General features: G+C 40.9%; 1 protein-coding gene across 3 annotated transcripts in view; it reads left to right on the forward strand.

Moving 5' to 3' along the window:
- zfyve28 (zinc finger, FYVE domain containing 28) overlaps nucleotides 1-19,555 on the forward strand; it is a 43,741-nt gene extending 24,186 nt beyond the window's left edge. Inside the window, exons 2-14 of one of the 3 annotated variants that reach the window (XM_034195183.1) lie at nucleotides 631-771; nucleotides 7,558-7,695; nucleotides 7,889-8,091; nucleotides 8,226-8,315; nucleotides 9,932-10,021; nucleotides 10,109-10,210; nucleotides 10,316-11,857; nucleotides 12,077-12,166; nucleotides 12,685-12,848; nucleotides 12,930-13,046; nucleotides 16,271-16,375; nucleotides 16,502-16,605; nucleotides 17,642-19,555. In XM_034195183.1, coding sequence (XP_034051074.1) covers nucleotides 631-771; nucleotides 7,558-7,695; nucleotides 7,889-8,091; nucleotides 8,226-8,315; nucleotides 9,932-10,021; nucleotides 10,109-10,210; nucleotides 10,316-11,857; nucleotides 12,077-12,166; nucleotides 12,685-12,848; nucleotides 12,930-13,046; nucleotides 16,271-16,375; nucleotides 16,502-16,605; nucleotides 17,642-17,773 — 3,018 coding nt within the window. In that variant the 3' untranslated portion in view covers nucleotides 17,774-19,555. The remainder of the gene's footprint in view (nucleotides 1-630; nucleotides 772-7,557; nucleotides 7,696-7,888; nucleotides 8,092-8,225; nucleotides 8,316-9,931; nucleotides 10,022-10,108; nucleotides 10,211-10,315; nucleotides 11,858-12,076; nucleotides 12,167-12,684; nucleotides 12,849-12,929; nucleotides 13,047-16,270; nucleotides 16,376-16,501; nucleotides 16,606-17,641) is intronic. The other 2 variants (XM_034195184.1, XM_034195185.1) reach the window with 2 other exon arrangements.
- The last annotated feature ends 763 nt before the right edge of the window (nucleotides 19,556-20,318 follow it).

A 20,318-nucleotide genomic window follows, 5' to 3' on the forward strand; every position in this document is an offset into this window, starting at 1 on the left:
GACCGAGGGTCTATACATTCAAATAATAATAAAAAAAAATAGTCATCACTCTTTACTCTTACTCAGTCTCTTACAACGGTGTAGCCTAAATACACGAGCTTTCCAGGAGCGCACCCAATTCATTACGCACACTCAGAGGCAGGTCCCTTCCGGTGCGCACTTTTTTTTTTGCGGGGGGGCGCGACCCCACCCTCTGTGATAAACTCATCGCCCCCTTAATATTTTTTTTCTGGCGCCGGACCTGTGAGAAATGGACATAATTTTAAAAGTTTGACTTCTGTTTCTAGTTATATGCATCTCAGTCTCTTAAATTTTTCACAAGGCAGGATGCCACCTTTGCTCAACCATCCTGCAACATCAGCTGGATCTAGGTCTGGAGACAGATTCCAGAATAACAAGTTATCAATGAGAAATAATATTCATTCAATTCAAATTCATTTTAATGCTTAATTTAAGAATTTTAAATCCTAACTCTTTTTAGTGCATCAAATGATGTATGATAGATGTACTTCTTGATTTAAGATTGTTGGTTGCAAAAAAACATTTGCTTAGTCAACCCATTGTGTATGTTACAATATTTGAAATCCCCAGCATGAGAAATGAGTATCTTGTGTTATTGTTTCTGTATAGAGGACGGACCCCCAACTCCTGGCACAGTTCTACTATGCCGATGAAGAGCTAAACCAGGTGGCCACTGAGCTGGACAGCCTCGACGGTAGGAAAGACCCTCAGAGATGTACCTTGCTGGTCAACCAGTTCCGCTCCTGTCAGGTCAGTATGCAAAAGCTTCAAATCATCATACAACTAGAGGGGTATGCACTAGAGTACATTCTTGTGACAAGGCACAACAGGCACTTCAGCCCAACCCATATTCCAACCCTTTAAGATAAGATAATCATTTATTGTCCCACAATGCGGAATTTGCATTGTTGCAGCAGCAAGTGACAACAGAGTGTACTAAAAGTAAATAAGAAAAAACACAATTCAGATAGTGAGTTCACATGATATTACACATACAAGAAAAACTTAAAAAGTCTGAAAGACATTTCAAGTGTACTGTGTAGTCTACTGGAACAGTGCTGATTGTGTGATCTGACATTGGCAGGAAGAAAGGACCATGGTGCCTCTCCTTCACACACAATAGGTGGAGCAACCTATCACTGAAGGAACTGTTCAGTGCTGTCAGAGTACCCTGCATTGGGTGGTGCACATTCCTCAACATGAATGATAGCTTAGATATCATCCTTTAAGTGCTATACCCATAAAATACCCATGGCCACTTAGCTTAACTAAGCTTTCCAGACTTATGCCGAGCCACATCGAGCAGCAAGCAGCATTCATTCATTTTCAGCCACTTGTCCAGGTCATGGTAGGTGCAGAGCAAGCAGCTCATCCCACACTTCCCTATCCTCGGCCAAATCCTGTAACTCTTCACGGAGATCCCAAGGTGCTCCCAACCCATCCGGGAAATATAATCTCTCCAGCATATCCTGGGTATTCTCTGGGTCCTCCTCCCAGTTGGACATGCGTGGAAGACTTCCTCAGGGAAATGACCAAGGAGTACCTCAGCACACGAACCACCTCAGCTGGCTCCTTTTGATGCGAAGAAATAGCAGCTCTATTTCGCATCCCTCCTGAATAATCGAGCTTCTCACCCTCCACTCCTGGAGTGTAAGCCTAGATACCCGACTGAGGAATCTCATTTCTGCTGCTTGTTTATGTGATCTTATTCTTTCAGTCATTACCCAAAGTTCATGACCATAGGTGAGCATAGGAGCATAAATCGGAGGGTAAATTAAGAGCCTTGACTTCCTGCTCAGCTCCTTTTTCTTGTGTTCAACAACCAGAGTTGACCTGTTATTGCTCCTCCTGAATCTGAACTTTGACTAAAGCTCTAAGTCTCCTCTCGAGTACCCTGGCATAGACTTTTCCATGGAGGCTGAGATGTGCGAGTCCTTTATAATTTAGAACACACTCTCCCCCCCCCCTTTTTTTTTTTTTAAAGATGGGGACCACCACTCCAGTTTTCTAATCCAAAGGTGTTGTGCCCAACTTCCATGCAACATTGTATAGGCGTGTCAGCCATGACAGCCCAACAACATCTAGAGACTTCAGCATCTCAGGACACATCTCGTCGTCCCTGTTGACTTGCCAGCAAGGAGTTTTTTTTTTTACTACATCAGTGACTTCCACTAGGGTGATGGCACTAGATCCATCCGAATCTTCCATCCCCGCCTCCTCAATGAAGGGCATGTCATTGGGTTTGAGGAGATCCACAAAGTGTTTTTTCCACCCCCTGAGCATCACCCAAGCATCACTCAATGTCAAACTTAGCCAGGTGTGCTTCACAGCAAAATAACCACAGCTTAAAAAAAATCCATGTATTATTTCATGAGAATATGATGAAAATACTAAAAATGTTGACATAAAATAAATAAATAAATACATACATACTCCTTGATCCGCCAGTGAAGCGGGACTGGATTCACACCAAAACTTAATGAGTTATTTCTTGGCCAGTGCTCCAATCCTCTACTAGGTTTCATGAAAATCAGGCCATAAACTTGACTAATCCTCGTGCTAATCAAGCAAAATAACAGATGTCAGTGACCAGATAGTTAAAAACACAATGACAGAGGTAATAATATACATAAATAGTCATTACTGAGCAAACTGTGTGATAATGGAGACAATATAAAGCAACCTCCATATTGACTTTGGCTCTGGGCCAGGAGTTCATATGTTTGTTGTTAGGTTCTTCTCTTGTTTTACACAGCTGCTTGCTGGACTTTGATCTGGTCTTGACACTAGAAAATAGACAACATTCTTATCGTTCCTTCCTGGCAATGTGGCTAGTGCTTTACCAAACAAAGACTGCGTGGCCAGGTTCTTGTGTCAAGCATGTTTGCTGATAATGTGAGATAAGGTGACTTTATGTGAAAGCAGCCAGTGGGTATAATCATGTCGCATTGATAACACTCGGCTGTGTGTCATCCAGGTTTACAGGAAACTATGAGGGTCTATATGTATATATATATGTGTATATATACATGTGTGTGTATATATACGTGTGTGTATATATACACGTGTGTGTGTATATATACACGTGTGTGTGTATATATACACGTGTGTGTGTATATATACACGTGTGTGTGTATATATACACGTGTGTGTGTATATATACACGTGTGTGTGTATATATACACGTGTGTGTGTGTGTATATATACACGTGTGTGTGTGTGTATATATACACGTGTGTGTGTGTGTATATATACACGTGTGTGTGTGTGTGTATATACACGTGTGTGTGTGTGTATATACACGTGTGTGTGTGTGTGTATATACACGTGTGTGTGTGTGTGTATATACACGTGTGTGTGTGTGTGTATATACACGTGTGTGTGTGTGTATATATACACGTGTGTGTGTGTGTATATATACACGTGTGTGTGTGTGTATATATACACGTGTGTGTGTGTGTATATATACACGTGTGTGTGTGTATATATATATATGTGTTCCGGGTTCAAATCCCACCCCTGCCACTTTTCTCCATGTAATGTGGAGTTGTGTCAGGAAGGGCATCTGGCGTAAAACCTGTGCCAATTCAACATGCAGATTTGCAAACAAGGGAGCAGCCGAAGGGACTTACTATATATATATATATATATATATATATATAATATAAATTCTTGTCTGTTAAAAAATACAAAAAAAAAAAAAAAATTCTACTGCCCATTTCCACCAAGTTTAATAAAGTCTGACTCATTGATTTTTGACTAAGCCTGCTAAGAGATGAACAAAGGGCAAATGGAGCAAAACCTAACCTCCTTATTGGAGGTACAAATGAGGTGACATATCTGGAGAGGGGAGGATAGAGGGAAAGAGAGCAGCTGAGATGAAGCGGTGACCTTATTAAGTGTTTCTCTCCTATGTGGCAGACCAGCAGGGAGGGAGTATCTCCCTTTACCACCTCTATCTCAGCATGATACAGCACACCAGCCATCACTAATACACACTGTTGTTTGTTATACTCCTCTCAGCCGCAACTACATAAACAGGTTTAACAATATACTGTGTCACCTCATACAATATTAATGTTTAGAGTTTAAGAGTCCACCTTGTTTAACTCAGTATTTTACTTACAGTGTAATTGGCATGAATGAAGCTCAACTACAATCAAATCCAGAGGACAAACAAAAACACACCCACTTCAAACCACTCCCAGAGACATCATCACCTCAATTAACATAGATTTCTAAACTGCTTATATATAAATAAATAAAATAAAAGCTTGTCATTAAAAACTAGAGTACGAGTGTCTCATGCAATTCTAAAATTTGATCCTGACATGGAGTGCAATCCAGTTGTGATGCATTTTTTTGATTGTTAGCTGGAAATGTATAATACTGTATGATAAAGGCAGTGGCAGCTGCAGACGTTTCTTTTTCTTGGTGGGGCCAGATGTGGGCATGGTCATTGACTTCATTTATGAAGACCTATCACAGAAATCAAAGTGTTGTAAAATATCATAATAAGAGATTAGTGCACATAGTGCAAGTATATTTGGGACATGTTCAACTCCACTTTGCTATTTGCTCTGTGTGTTATCTGACTTCCGGTCATGCTACTTGTGTGTGGCTTTGGATAAGACACTTCATCTGCATTGTCCCAGTGCATGTAGATGTAAATGGGTACTGGCCTTGGCTGGGGACGTTATTTGAAATGGACTGGCGTCCCATCCAGGGGGAGTCATAGACTGTTAACTGCTTCACACTATATGGAATCTAGAAATAAGCAGGGGCACCAATGAGCCTCTAAATCTATATTGGACATAATCTAGCAGAAAGCAAGGCATAGAGTTTGAAGGGTTTGTATCTAGTCAAATAGTCACAAGTGCTTTGGGCATGTCATCTATCTTTCCTGTTAAGAGTCATGTGCACTTGAATATGGCACATTTAGATGTCAAACTCAGTTGACAGAAGTGAGAGGTTGCTTAGTGAGGGAGCAAATCTATACACAAAACATCAAAGCCTGCATTACATCAGTCACCGGAGCAGCATCCACTGACTTTTATTTTTTTTCCTCTTTGTTTTTTTTTCCCAAAAGGTAAATTTCAGTTTTCTGATGGGTTTATGGTGCAGCTACTGAAAATCTTGGTAGGACTATCATGCCATCAAGGCAATATCTCCATGGAGCCACTTATAGCTAAGTAGAAGAAGGAAGCCCTATATAGGCCCCAAGACCTGTTTGTGCTAATGCTAATCCCCAGATTCCAGATTGTGAAACATATGAGAGTATTTGACTCCCCCTGGACAGGATGCCACTCCCACAGTCAGGTTGGCTGGAATGAGAAAATGATGGGGAAGTGTCTTGTTCAAGGAGACAGTCAGGTAGCATGACTGGGAATTGAAACCAGGTCTGCGCATTGGTAACCCTTATTTCATTTAGCTGCCTGCTTTAGAGGCCCGAATGGAGTAATCAGAATAAGCAGCATGTTTGCCCACTTCTCCAAGGCCCCTAGGATAGAGAGCAAGTGGACTGCCAGGATCTACCATTTGAACCTTCCACTGCAGAAATCAACACTTGCTCATAGAACTCTGTGGGGTTTACTGGCATGTTGCTCCTATTATGTTGGCACTACTGTTCACACAGTGCAGCCAGAACAGGTAAATGTAAGTGTGTTAGAGATGGACTCTGACTTTGATGACATACAATACAGTACACAAGCACTGGGGGGGAAACGGGTCATAGATGAACAAAGAAAAGTAAATGACAGGCTTAAAAGTGAATGGAAGCTCATCTTTTGACAAATACAGGCATCACTCCAGCTGCAACGGTAGTAAAGGTTATCTATGGTGTTCCCTGGCGATGGAAGAAGCTCTGAGACATTTGGGTGGCACTTAGACTGAGTCAAGAAACACACACAGCACATCACCGTAAAGAAATCTGTGGTTAAGCTCCCTCTCAAAGCTTTTTAATCTTTTCCTCGGGGTGAGCAAAGAAAGACGCAGTGCTGTGCCTGACAAGATTACAGTGCACAGTGCCGCTGCACTGAGTGAAAGGCTCATTGTAAGTCATTGTTGTACAGGCCAGCGGCACATAAGCTCTTGATTAACTCTTGCTGTGCTTTACACTGTATTTTCCTTGCTGGAATTATGTGCGATAGTGTTTTTCCTTTTTTTTTTAATTGAGGGCAAATGTAGCTGTGGGAGCCTTAATGGTCCAGTGTTCTTGTCAAATTGTTTTAATTCACTTACTAATTAATAAATGGCCTTTCAGCTTTGCAATACATTGACTTTATTAGGAAAGGTAACAGTTTTTTAGCCTGTTATTAATAATGCATTGCAAAAAGCATAGCTAAAATACAAGAAATAAACACTAAATTTGAGAGAAATAAATGACTTAATGTTCGTGAAATTATCTGTTTATGCAGCAAGATCATTTTACTCGGCAAGAAATCTTACAATAAGTTTGTTCCAGTGTAGAAATAAATAGGCTCTGATAAGTGTGCAGTGGTTGGCATAAGTAGAAAATGCTTTGTTTAAGATCAGTTTACTTGAGATCAAACTTGCTACAGGAAGTAATAAGTGAAATACAATAAATGTTATCAAATTAAATGAAGTGCAGCCCTGCAGACTGGCATCTTGTTCAAAGTGTAACCCCCCCCCTCCCCCCGACACACACACACACACACACACACACACACACACACACACACACACACACACACACACACACTGCCAAATGACTGCTGGGACAGGCTCCAGCCCCCTGTGACCCTTAATTGGAATAAGTGGGTATAGAAAATTAAGGAATAAATAAAAACGTAACAGGTGCCTTTGTGTCTCTCCGAAGCATTATCTCATTATTTTGACTGCTTCCCTTCATATGTCAACTCTTTTTAACAATTATGGCCCAAGTGAGACTTGAAACCACTAGCCTGAACCATAACCACACATGGCTTTGTGTGACAGGCTTCCTCATTTCGGTAACATGGGTGCATTTACAAATATGCACATATTACCTAAAATAAGCACAATGGTGCGGTGGTGAGTGCATTGGCTCATTGGCTTTGTGACAGTTTTGAGATATAAGCATATGTGCGATCAAAACAATCCAGTTTCGCTGCAAGTGCAGTAAGTGAATTTTATTTGATAAGGCATCTTGAAATGGGTCATGATATCCAATCCAATATAGCACATAAAGTGTTGAAATGAAATCAAAGTATTTTCAATATTTCAGTATGTCTTGAAATAACGCTTCTGTGGCTTTCAACTGTGTGTTTTGCAGACATGACCCTTCTGTCTCCTTAAAAATAACTCAAATAAAGACAAGGCAAGTTACATTTATCATACTTTAATTAAGCCGAAGGATCTCTCTTCGAAAGCACTCGAAAATCCATTTATGCTGAAAAGAAGCTCAGTAAGATTAAGAATCACATTATTACACTTGCTTAGATCTGCGGTCCTTGCAGTGAACTGGAAAGGATTTCAAGAGTACCTCCAAATAGTTTGCTCAGTCTCGTTTTCCATCTCTGTTCATCTTATTTGCAGGACAATGTACTGAATATTATCAATCAGATCATGGATGAATGTATCCCCAATGACCGGGCCAACAGAGACTTCTGTGTCAAGTTCCCTGAGGAGATTCGTCATGACAACTTGGCAGGGCAGCTGTGGTTTGGGGCTGAGGTAGAGTATTTTTACCACTAGCGTTGTGTGTAAAGCAAACAACCCTGCGCACGTGTTGGTGTACACTTGTGAGCACACACATCACTCTGCATAAAAACTGTACAAATGCCCCATTTATTGATTGCTATGATGAAGTTAAATCTTTAAAACAAAACTATGTGAGATAATTTGTAACAAATGTGTTTATGTGCAGTGTTTGGCTGCTGGCTCCATCATCATGAACAGAGAAATAGAAAGCATAGCTATGAGGCCCCTGGCTAAGGATCTTACTCGCAGCCTGGAAGAGGTACGCAGCATTACCAGAGATCAGGCCCTGAGAGACCTTAACTTGTATACCGACCGCATGAAGGATGCATTGCGGCATTTCGACAGCCTTTTTGCTGAGTTTGAGCTCAGGTAAATTCAGGACTAAACATTATTTCACATAATTCCTCATTCAGCATCCTGTGAACAGTTATGAGTAAATCTTTTCAAAAATGTTTGGTAATGCCATGAATGTTGTTGTATGCCACCTCCTGTTCTGTTCACAGTTATGTATCAGCCATGGTGCCTGTAAAGTCTCCCAAAGAATACTACGTGCAGCAGGAGGTAATAGTGCTCTTCTGTGAGACTGTAGAGAGGTGAGTTTACACAGGAGCGAACGCTGAAGTAGTACTGGAAAGTAACTGGCACCTGTAGTTTGAATAATTGATGATATTTAGTTTTATTATTGAAAGTAGGTCAAATGTTAAAGTTGCCTTTTCAGTTGGTGTGGTTCTACTTTAATATGGCAATGATAAAAAGCACTTTTAAAGGGGCAACCCCTTTTCTGGGTACACCCAAAACTTTAATAGCATTTGTTCCAGGCCGGCTCCAAAATATTTACGTTGTTTCCTGAATATTTGATGTTTCTTTTTGTTTAATCTTGCTCAAAGTGCATTAAAATTTTCTTTCCACTGTCCTTTATTTAATTCTTCTCAAAAATGTGATAGTTTCTTTTATCCCAGGCTGTCGTTAACACTTTCACCAAATATTATTCCCCCGGTATGAAATATGGGGGGATTAAGCAATCAGCATGTCCGTCTGTCCGTCCGTTTTCACTTGTTATTGCGTTATCTCAATAACCAGTTGACAAATTTCATTCATATTTAGCATAAAGGTGTACTTAGGTGATCCCACGGCACCAGTTCATTACGGTAACCCTGGGGTCAATTTCAAGGTCACAGCAAGATAGTCAACATATTGTCCTTGACACCCTTGTTAACATGATATCTCAAGAACTAGTTAACCAAGTTCATTCATATTTAGCATAATAGTGTACTTCAGTGATTCCCCAACACCAGTCAGTTACAGATTTGTGGGGACCCAGGGGGATGTGTAATGTCCTGGTGACTCTTGTTATTGTTATGGGGTATATACACATCATCCGGTCCATCTGTCTGTGAAATTTGTAAGCGTAACTCGTCCTAAAGCACTTTATGGATTTCAGTGAAACTTCACGCAAAGGTAGCCCACCATGTGAAGATGTGCATGAAGGAAAATAATTCCAGTCCAACATTGTCAAGATAATTTAACTGATGCATCACATGACACTTACATTGTAAGTACAACTCCTCGTAGACTGTTAGGTGCATTTCAGTGAAACTTCACACAATATGTAGATGTGCAGGAAGGAAAATAATTTTGGTCTGCTATCTTCAAGGAGAGATAATTTGTCTTTTATGTTTAATTGGTGGATTAGAATGTATGATATTGATCTTGTAAGTGCAGGTCTTCCTAAACTGCTTTGTGGATTTACAAAGTGGTAGCACAACATATGAATATGTGCATGAAGGAAAATAGTTTTGGTCCATTGTCTTCAAGTTGAGATAATTGGACTTTGGGTGTTTTATTTTTTGTTTGTTTTAATACATCATATTCATCAATTAGTTTGTTAGTTCAAGTGTTTCAACACAAAAGCTTGACGACCACTGATGTATAACGCATCCAAGCAAGCAGTATGGCAGATTGGGGCAGGGCCTTTAGATTTTGAATAATCCCAAAGGCTACAAAAAAATAAAATGTGATTTTAAAAAATCACAAGTTATGTTCCAGGCCAGACTTAAAGTTACCACCTAGGTGTGTGAAAATCAGATACTTTTTAAGTTACCATAAAGTTAAAATGTATCACTCTGATGAAGTCAGTCCTTAGCAGAAGGCATACCAGAAGCTCGGTCTGAATCATACCTTGGCATAATGTGTTGTGTGATTGTCTTAGGGCTCTGAAGCTGGGTTATCTCACTCAAGATATGATCGATGACTATGAACCAGCACTGATGTTTACAATTCCTAGACTTGCCATTGTGTGGTAAGTGGTTGCTTCTCTTGCCTGTTGTTCTATCCTCCTCTTTTCTACTATTTCTTACTTTTAACAGATACTTAAAAATATTTTTAGTGGGCTGGTTGTGTATTCAGAAGGACCTCTAAACTTGGACCGAAAATCAGAGGACATGTCTGAGCTCTTCCGGCCTTTTCGCACTTTACTGAAGAAAATCAGGTACAGATGATAAATACCAAACAAATCCACACAATGCAGAATACAGACACGGTGTCAAACTGTTATATTCACCACTATGTCTATATTACAAACATGCTTCTCCAGGGACCTGCTTCAGACCCTGACAGAGGAAGAATTGTTGACACTGGAGAGGAACCTTTGTATCTCCCAGGATGGAGAGTTACAGACAGAGCAGGGGTTGTCCACAAGCACCATACCAGCACCAGTCCAAAATAACCACTCATCCTGTGGCCCCACTAGTAATGTTTCAAATGGCGAGAGTGAGGAGCCACCAGAGCATCTGGCTCTGTTTGTCTGTCCCAGTCAGGAGGAGGAAGTAGGGGAAGTTGAAAAGAGCTGGGGAAACGAGGTGGAAACTAAGAGTGGGGAGGAGGAGCATGATGAGGGGCTGTTTTGTGAAGAGGCAGAGGAGGCTGAGCTGGCTTGCTCCATGCAGTATGATGAGGAGGAACTGGAGCAGCTCAACATGATGGTCTACCGTGTGGGAGATGAGATGTCCACATTACTGTCACCTCCCAGTCAGGGCCAGTCCCCAGCACACATCCGCAACAGACCAGAGGCAGGACGCTCCAGTGGGGCTTCCAGCACTGAGGTGTCTCCTCTTAGGCTCCTGAGAGGCAGAGGAAGGACAGGCATCAATGTAGAGGAGGAGGACAGGGTCTTTTTCATGGAGGATCTGGATGCAGCAGGAGACAACAGCACCAGCATCTCAAAAGAGGCCTGTAATTTTGTTGCTTCACCCTCCAAAGGACTGGAATCTGCTTGTCCTGTTCAGCATAAGCCGGGACTACAATCAGACTGTGTGAGAAAAGGCTGGTGCACTGAAGCATCAATAGAACAGCCTTGCCCACAGCCTCGCAGCCAGAATCCACAGTGTCTCAGTGTAAAGCACTCACAATGCACTTCTGTGCCCAGCTCTGAACCGCTGCCTTATACCAATGGGTGGGAGATGGGTTTGGAAGGGACTGCATCTGAAACCGCCGAGGTCATTGCCCACCGTATGGGTGGGATGAAGCTGTCTGCCACAGTCATCTTCAACCCACACTCTCCAAGCTTGACAGAGCTGACTGTGGACAAGCTGCTGCTGCCGCCACCTGCGCCTTCTGAGGTTGAGCCCTGCGGCCCCCTGGTGGCCACTCACTGCTTGCTTAATTCCTGCGTCTGCTGTGGCAGCTGCGAGGATGGCCACGATGATCCGATCAATACGGAGAACACTGGGCTCGGATTAGGACTTGCTCTGGGGTTGGACAAACACTGTATGACTCCAGCGTCAAGCGCCGTCATCCAGTCTTCAGCTTGTCGGCTGCCTCCCCAATGCCATGAGCCCCATGGAAAAGCAGACCTCTCCAAATTGACGCCACCATCTTCCCGGCATCTTGTAGAGTCTCTGGAAGAGGAAAGAAATTCCCATCTCGGCGATAAGTGCCTGGTGGTCGCTCCGGGTCCAAGGCATCATGCTCAGGACTGCAGAGGGGATGGGCCCTCTTCCTGCAACCACCAACTGAGGACTGAAAAGACGCAGCAGGCCATTGGAAGCCAACAGTGGGACAATAACACGGATAAGGACAAGACTGAAAACAAAGACTCCAAGATGGACAACAACAGGAATGGCAGGCAGAGCTCCAGGTGTATTATTTTATTGTAATAAATTTAGTTATTCTTTTATTTATAATTATTATTGTAACAGTCTGTAATTAGTTTCCTTTGGAGGATATTTCCGCTCTACTCAGCCTACCCCCTTTTAATTTCTTCATATTTCATCATATCTTTTAATTTATTCTGTTGCTGTCATTATTTTTATTTTGCTTCCTCATGTACATTTTTCCCCTTTTTGGTTGTTTCTAGTTCACAGAACTCCCCCTACAGCTCAGATAGTGACTGTGAGAGTGTGTCAGTCACCACATGTAGTCTGTCAAGCAGTGCATATAGTCCCAGGTACAGTAACTAATGACCCGTGAGTGTATATTAGTGTCGCATTACTCTCTTTTGTTTTCTGGCAACACTCTGATAAGAACTGAACGCAGAATTCCCTTTCCGACATGCTAAGAAAACATTTGTAATGACTTCAGACCACAGCTTCTTTTAAAGACTATAACTACTATCGTTCATGCTGTTGATTTTAAATTGCAGATTTTTAGGAATGTTGAAGTCCACAATCATAGTAATATAATAGTGGTTTCCTGGTTATTTGTAATGTGCCTGCAAACATTCACTAAACAGTCACATGGGCCGTTTCTGCAGTTTTTTTTTTGTTTTTTTATAAGAGTGGGGGAATATTTTGGGAGTGGATTGTACATTATCCCACCACCCCATCCCAAAGTTGTATTCAGTGGCTGTCGTTGAATCAGTTTCAAAGTAAATTGTTGCCGGTGAAGTTTGTGTTGAATGTATGAAGAACGCATCTGCATGTGAAAATTTGAGACATGACCATCTTTGGCCATCTCACCCGACAGCCCTGTCAGCAGTCTGACCCCCAGCTCAGGGACATTAGAAGAAGTGGACCATCAAGAGATCCAGCAAGCCCTGGAAGATGCCAGGATGGCTGCCAGGAACAAAATCCGATCACGTTTCCACAGCAGTAGTGACCTCATCCACCGTCTCTTTGTTTGTATATCAGGTAAATCCCCAACCTGTCTCGGTCACTCCCTGTCTTTCTGTCTTTCTTCCGTGATGTTGTTTATGTTCTTGTGAGCTACAGGTGTTGCTGATCAACTGCAGACCAACTATGCTAGTGACCTTCGTAGTATCCTGAAAACACTCTTTGAAGTTATGGCGACTAAGTGTGATCAGAAAGCCACTGATAATGAAAAGAAAGGTGAGAAGTACATCTGGTATATATGGTGGATTCCCTTTATTTTTTGTCTGCTCTGATATGCACACAGGTCAAAGTGTCACTTTTGCATCGTAAGCTTTGTCTCGTTTTCCCTAATGAGTTACAAGATATTTTTATTTGTTTCTAATCACCATGTCTGATTTTCAGTGGGTTAGTAAGTTACATACACTGAGATGACTTACTCTTGAAGCAGATTCCAAATGGAATTACTTTAAAGGAACAGTATGTAGAATTTGGTGTCATCTAGTGGTGAGGTTGCATATTACATTATGTCCTTGTCCGTCATAATTTTGTTTCACTTTACATTGTCACTTCTTTGGCAATGGGTATTCATGTTCCCTTGCCTTTTTCTTACGATAAGCAATATGTGTGGTTCCCCCATTTCTCAAAAGTGGTTAGCCTGCACTACCAACCAGTGCATAGGAGAGCATCCACGGATTCTTTTTTCTTCAGTAATCCAGTCACACTGCAAAATGCAAAAGATGGAGTAGCTATGTCCCTTTTGGGATACTATGGCAGCCTCTATGAGGGGGCCCGCTCGTATGTATGAAGGGGTGATTGAGAGGTTTTGAGCCTGACCCTGAAAAAATATGATGTGGTTCTCCATCTTTTGCATTCTAAGAAACCAACATTTCTCAAGAATGTGTGAAATTTTGATTCGCTGGGTGCAATGTTGAGAAATGTTGGTTTCTTAGAATACAAAGGATGGAGAACCAAGTCCTACTTTTTCTGGGTCAGGCTCAGAACCTCTGTCGCCCCTTGTACAACCCCTGGCAATAATTATGGAATCACCGGCCTCGGAGGATGTTCATTCAGTTGTTTAATTTTGTAGAAAAAAAGCAGATCACAGACATGACACAAAACTAAAGTCATTTCAAATGGCAACTTTCTGGCTTTAAGAAACACTATAAGAAATCAGGAAAAAAAATTGTGGCAGTCAGTAATGGTTACTTTTTTAGACCAAGCAGAGGGAAAAAAATATGGACTCACTCAATTCTGAGGAATAAATTATGGAATCACCCTGTAAATTTTCATCCCCAAAACTAACACTTGCATCAAATCAGATCTGCTCGTTAGTCTGCATCTAAAAAGGAGTGATCACACCTTGGAGAGCTGTTGCACCAAGTGGACTGACATGAATCATGGCTCCAACATGAGAGATGTCAATTGAAACAAAGGAGAGGATTATCAAATCAATCATCACGCAGTGTTGCAAAAGATGTTGGTTGTTCACAGTCAGCTGTGTCTAAACTCTGGACCAAATACAAACAACATGGGAAGGTTGTTAAAGGCAAACATACTGGTAGACCAAGGAAGACATCAAAGCATCAAGACAGAAAACTTAAAGCAATATGTCTCAAAAATCGAAAATGCACAACAAAACAAATGAGGAACGAATGGGAGGAAACTGGAGTCAACGTCTGTGACTGAACTATAAGAAACCGCCTAAAGGAAATGGGATTTACATACAGAAAAGCTAAACAAAAGCAATCATTAACACCTAAACAGAAAAAAACAAGGTTACAATGGGCTAAAGAAAAGCAATCATGGACTGTGGATGACTGGATGAAAGTCATATTCAGTGATGAATCTCGAATCTGCATTGGGCAAGGTGATGATGCTGGAACTTTTGTTTGGTGCCGTTCCAATGAGATTTATAAAGATGACTGCCTGAAGAGAACATGTAAATTTCCACAGTCATTGATGATATGGGGCTGCATGTCAGGTAAAGGCACTGGGGAGATGGCTGTCATTACATCATCAATAAATGCACAAGTTTATGTTGATATTTTGGACACTTTTCTTATCCCATCAATTGAAAGGATGTTTGGGGATGATGAAATCATTTTTCAAGATGATAATGCATCTTGCCATAGAGCAAAAACTGTGAAAACATTCCTTGCAAAAAGACACATAGGGTCAATGTCATGGCCTGCAAATAGTCTGGATCTTAATCCAATTGAAAATCTTTGGTGGAAGTTGAAGAAAATGGTCCTTGACAAGGCTCCAACCTGCAAAGCTGATCTTGCAACAGCAATCAGAGAAAATTGGAGCCAGATTGATGAAGAGTACTGTTTGTCACTCATTAAGTCCATGCCTCAGAGACTGCAAGCTGTTATAAAAGCCAGAGGTGGTGCAACAAAATACTAGTGATGTGTTGGAGCGTTCTTTTGTTTTTCATCATTCCATAATTTTTTCCTCAGAATTGAGTGATTCCATATTTTTTTCCCTCTGCTTGGTCTAAAAAAGTAACCGTTACTGACTGCCACAATTTTTTTTTCCTGATTTCTTATAGTGTTTCTTAAAGCCAGAAAGTTGCCATTTGAAATGACTTTAGTTTTGTGTCATGTCTGTGATCTGCTTTTTTTCTGCAAAATTAAACAACTGAATGAACATCCTCCGAGGCCAGTGATTCCATAATTTTTGCCAGGGGTTGTAGATATCATTCTAAGCTTATAAAAACACATTGATTCCTTAAATGCTATTTTCCACTTTTACGAAGAAACATATCTATATCCATACAGTGTAGCTTTTAAAAGATTCTGAATGAATTGCCATAATTTGAGGACTCTTTTGTTGTATATACTGTACGACTGAGAATTCATAAGAATTACTGTAAGCATCCAGGTTAGATTATTCCATTATTCAGAAGCTTTTAAGAGTAATTCCATCAACTTCTGGAATGCTGTTTAAAGAGTTAGTCATCTTGGTGTATGTAAAGGTTTGACACCCCTGAAAATCTGACATGGTAAATACTGAAATTGAAATACAGGTAATTATTCTAATAATTAAATGATACAACAATAATAAACATTGTAATTCTAACTATTATATAACTTTCTGTGAACATACAGTAGATATTTTAACTGACTTTATATACATATATATATATATATATATATATATACACACACACACACACATTGATAAAATGGAATATGTGCAGTCGAGGGAAATTTGTATGAATGCAAGAGAACTTCATCAGCGTGGCAGAAACAGTGAGGAATGACCCACAGTGTCTGATCATCGTTATGACAACACATTTTAAGAGCTCTCACATGTGCATCAAGTAATAATAAACAGTTGACAGTGAAAACCGACAGGGTTTGTTTATTTGTTTGTAGGAGCCACAGTTTTATGGGTCAGTCCAATCTGCAGTAACGCATTCACATGACATCTGCTTTGTGTTCTCCTTCTATGTCAAACAGGTCCTGTTCTGCGTAGTGCCATGCTGGAGAACTGCGCTCTCTGTCAGGAAGCCATCCCCTCCTCTGAATTGGCAGCCAAGGCTCGGGAGGGCCAGTTTGAAGGTCAGCAAATCCACTGCTGCTTAGTCACCCAAACATAGTTTAGTTGCAGTGTCTCCACCCTGCAGCAGCAGACATACTGATGATAAGTCTGCTCAATATTAACTCATTCTTTTTGGCCCTGTGTAGACCCTCCGGAATGGGTCCCCGATGACGCCTGTAACTCTTGCATTGCCTGTAAGGCTCCCTTCACAGTCATCCGGAGGAAGCATCACTGTAGAAGCTGTGGGAAGGTATGATTACTCTCGTCCTATTTTAAGATGAGGTTATACTTTGACTCGACAGCTGCCATTGCAAGAGTCTCCTAAAAGAAAGTGCATATGCAAACACATGAAAAATCTTGCAGTTCTGCAATCATTTTGTTAAAATCCAGTAAAAAACAAATATGCGTAAGTGTGAAATGATAGTTAAGCTAGTTGATGAGTATAATTAGCAAATGCACAGTGGAACTCTACTGTATGGCCACTCGTGTTACTTATATCACATGGACAAAGTGAATTCATTCACTGCTGTTATGGCACAAGAACTGTGGTTGTATATCAACACTGCACATTGTTTGAGGTGTCCATTTATCAGTGCATGTAAAATTTTGTTTCAAAAGTTTTTCAAATTTACATATAAGGCCCTGTTTTCCACCCAGTGTAAAATTGGGCACTGGAGTGCTGGTGTCATTGCAAGTTTCCACTTGACAGTTGTCATTTTTACAGGCAGTATCCATGTGTTCAGAGTCATGAGTCCACTTGGATTGGATTTCTTCAGTCCAGAAGACTGAAGACAAAAAAAAAAGTGATATCATTGGTTGCTCCCGCACAAACTGTGTACTGGTTGCTAGTGCAGGATAACAAGTTTGTGTTCAAAATAATAGCAGTGCTATGCTTTTTCTTCACTTTCTGTAAATTGATAACAGATTTGCAAAGTTTTTCTTCATGTTTTGATTTGGAAAAGAATGTGCAGTATTCCCAGTACATTTGCGAGTACGGAAATAACGGCTATTATAAGGATTTTGAGCTTTACACACTATTATTTTGAACACAACTGTATTGCTTGTCACAAGTGAAGGCAAGGGAGCATGAATCCCCATCGCCAAAGATAAAAGCAAAATGTAACCTGAAACCTCACCACTAGATGGCACTAAATTGTACACACTGCAGCTTTAATAATGACCATTACTCTCAATCAGTTGATTAGACAGATAACCAATACATTGGACATGATCATTCTTTCTAAATCGTGTAAAATGCTTGTATGTGTTTCACTGTGTCATTTCAGATCTTCTGCTCCCGCTGCTCCTCCCACTCGGCCCCACTGCCACGCTATGGCCAAGTGAAGCCGGTCAGGGTGTGCACACACTGCTACATGTTTCACGTCACACCCTTCTACAGCGACAAGGCCAACATATGACCCCATATGATCACGGAAAGCACACTGTCCACCACAACGAGGCTGTGTACAATGCAACTTTAACACTACTCTGTTAAACGCTGGCAGTTGTCATCACCCCTTAAGAACAGCTTCAGAACCGGGATATGACGGATGAAACAGACAAGGCTACAAAAGTGAAGATATGACTTTAATGGCTCCGGAGAGGCCGGTGCCTATGTGGGAACCAAAGGATTGGATTACTTTTCATCAGACACATGCACATGGATTGTTCACAAATGCCTGAGTGTGGAGGAGTGAAAGAGTGTTGAAGGATAAATGGGCAATAACACATTGGGATCATGCAACAATCTTTTGTAGCAGTTTGCAACACAAAATCTGAACAGGCCTTTTTGGTTTCTTGGTTTAGTGTGCATCACAGAACTCCTTACATGTTTCCTATGCTTTAGCAAGCTTCCTACATTTGTGCCAGAGCTCCCACGGGACTTGGATTACTCGAAAGAATGTATGCCACCATAACGATGTAAATAAGGATATTTCTGCTAATTACTCCACGACAATGTTTTCAGATATGCTGTATATGTGGGATGTGGATGGCTATCTTCACTAGGCTACCAATCCCAGGAAAGCAAAAACTGACAATTTACAGCTTTTCTATTCTTTTTTTTTTTTTTCATGCTTTTTAAGGGCAATGAATGTGCAATTCTGTATCACCTGGTGAAACTGTGTGTGTGTGTTCTGCAGTTCATCTCCTTAAAATGATTATGGGCTGTGCCCGTTGCTTTTATGTTTCATATCACAGCATGCTGAGATTTTCTTTGGGGGCTCAGCTGCACGAGGGATAATTCTTATTTCATTACTCATCAGTGTCAGAGCTTGAAAGCCCCCTAGTGGAGAGTTGACCTCTTTCACTCAGCACACATTAGCACGGTGTGAACAGTTTATCTTGAACCAGAGGCCTTCTCAGGTGCCGGCGTACAGGCCGCAGACTAATTATTGCCCACTGCATCTCTCTTCCTCATATTTGTGATAGTGCAATATTGCGACTACTGATTCAGCCTCCACATTTTAGTTGTGAAAACCCTTGTTTTTTTCCTTTACATCTTTTTTATTTGTGACATTTATTTTTAGGGGGGTGATTTTTCTGGCGGTACTCTGACTTTGTTCCAACACTGACAGCAGTTGCAGCTGACTAACTTTCTGCTTTCATAACAATGAGAAAGAATTTATGTGCTTTCAGCCAGGACCTGGTTTCATAAAGCAGTCTAATATTGTTTAGTGGACTAAACTCACTTAGTCGACTCATGCTTTGACATTAGTTGTTGCACAAAGTGCTTAACCAGTTAAAGTTTTGTGTTAATCTGACTAAAGTTTTTAGCCTGCTCCACAGGAGGCTAATCTTATTTTAGTTGACAAACCTTCAGTGTCTTACCTAAAAAAAATGGCGGCAATCGTGTACCACCACTTGATGGAGGAGGAAGGAATGAGATACTTGCGGCGGGAGCAGGTGTTCTGGGACCAGAATAATCCATTGGAAATGTTTACGGACGCCGAGGTCGGGAGTGCTTCTCCTCTGCTGTGGCGGACCCGGACATGTTTGTAGCAGACGGACCAACCCGGAAGTGAACAGAACTGTCGCGCATTGGAGGCATTTCTTGGCAACGGCACATCACAAGGCCGCTATGACCGTGAAAATTGTTGACTAACGTAAAACGGCTAATCTACAAGTTTAGCTGTTGATGTGAAACCGAGATTAGACAGATAATGTTGGGTGACTAACCTTAGTCGACTAAGTAAGTTTAGTAGATTAAAAGATTAAACTGCTTTATGAAGCTGGGCCCAGGTCTATAAATTTTTGGACAGTGATGTACGCCACCACAGTAGAGTTAAAATGAAACAAGTACTGATGCCATTGTAGTGTTGACTTTCAGCTTTAATTCAGTGAGTTTAATGGAAATACTTTAACCATTTAGAAATTGCAGCTCATTATAAAAAGGCCTATTTGCTCAGCTCATAAGTAATTGGACCACCTAAATATAAGTGTAACATTTAATACAAGTCAAGGGATGAATACATGAACATTTCCAAGTCACTAAATATGTCTTAAATTTATTTATACCTAGTGATGCCTGGGTGTGAGATTTCATAGACATTTGTGATTACTTGCCCTCTGGCAGTCCAGATTTGTAGACGATAGGTCTCTGGATTCTACGGTGTAACAGTGTGAGAATAATTGTAATAAAAACACTGAATTCACATACATACATAGACGTTGGTCTGTGCTTTTGCATGACATGAATGCCACCTGGTGGCGATTGCATGAATTAATGTACATAATCAAAGCATATCCCGTCTTTCCTGACATTATGTAAAGGTGTTATTTTCTTTTTAAAGGTGATGTTTAATGTACTCCTATAATTTAATGATCAGACAAATAATATGGTATACATTTCAAATATGAGTGGAACATTTTTCAATTTTGACCCCTGTATAATTCTTCATTGACCCCTGTAGGTCATTAGAGGTCAGCTCCAGGAAGCCTTCACATCAGAAAATAAATGGTACT

The sequence above is a fragment of the Thalassophryne amazonica genome, chromosome 19, assembly GCF_902500255.1.
Source record: "Thalassophryne amazonica chromosome 19, fThaAma1.1, whole genome shotgun sequence".
Lineage (NCBI taxonomy): Eukaryota > Metazoa > Chordata > Actinopteri > Batrachoidiformes > Batrachoididae > Thalassophryne > Thalassophryne amazonica.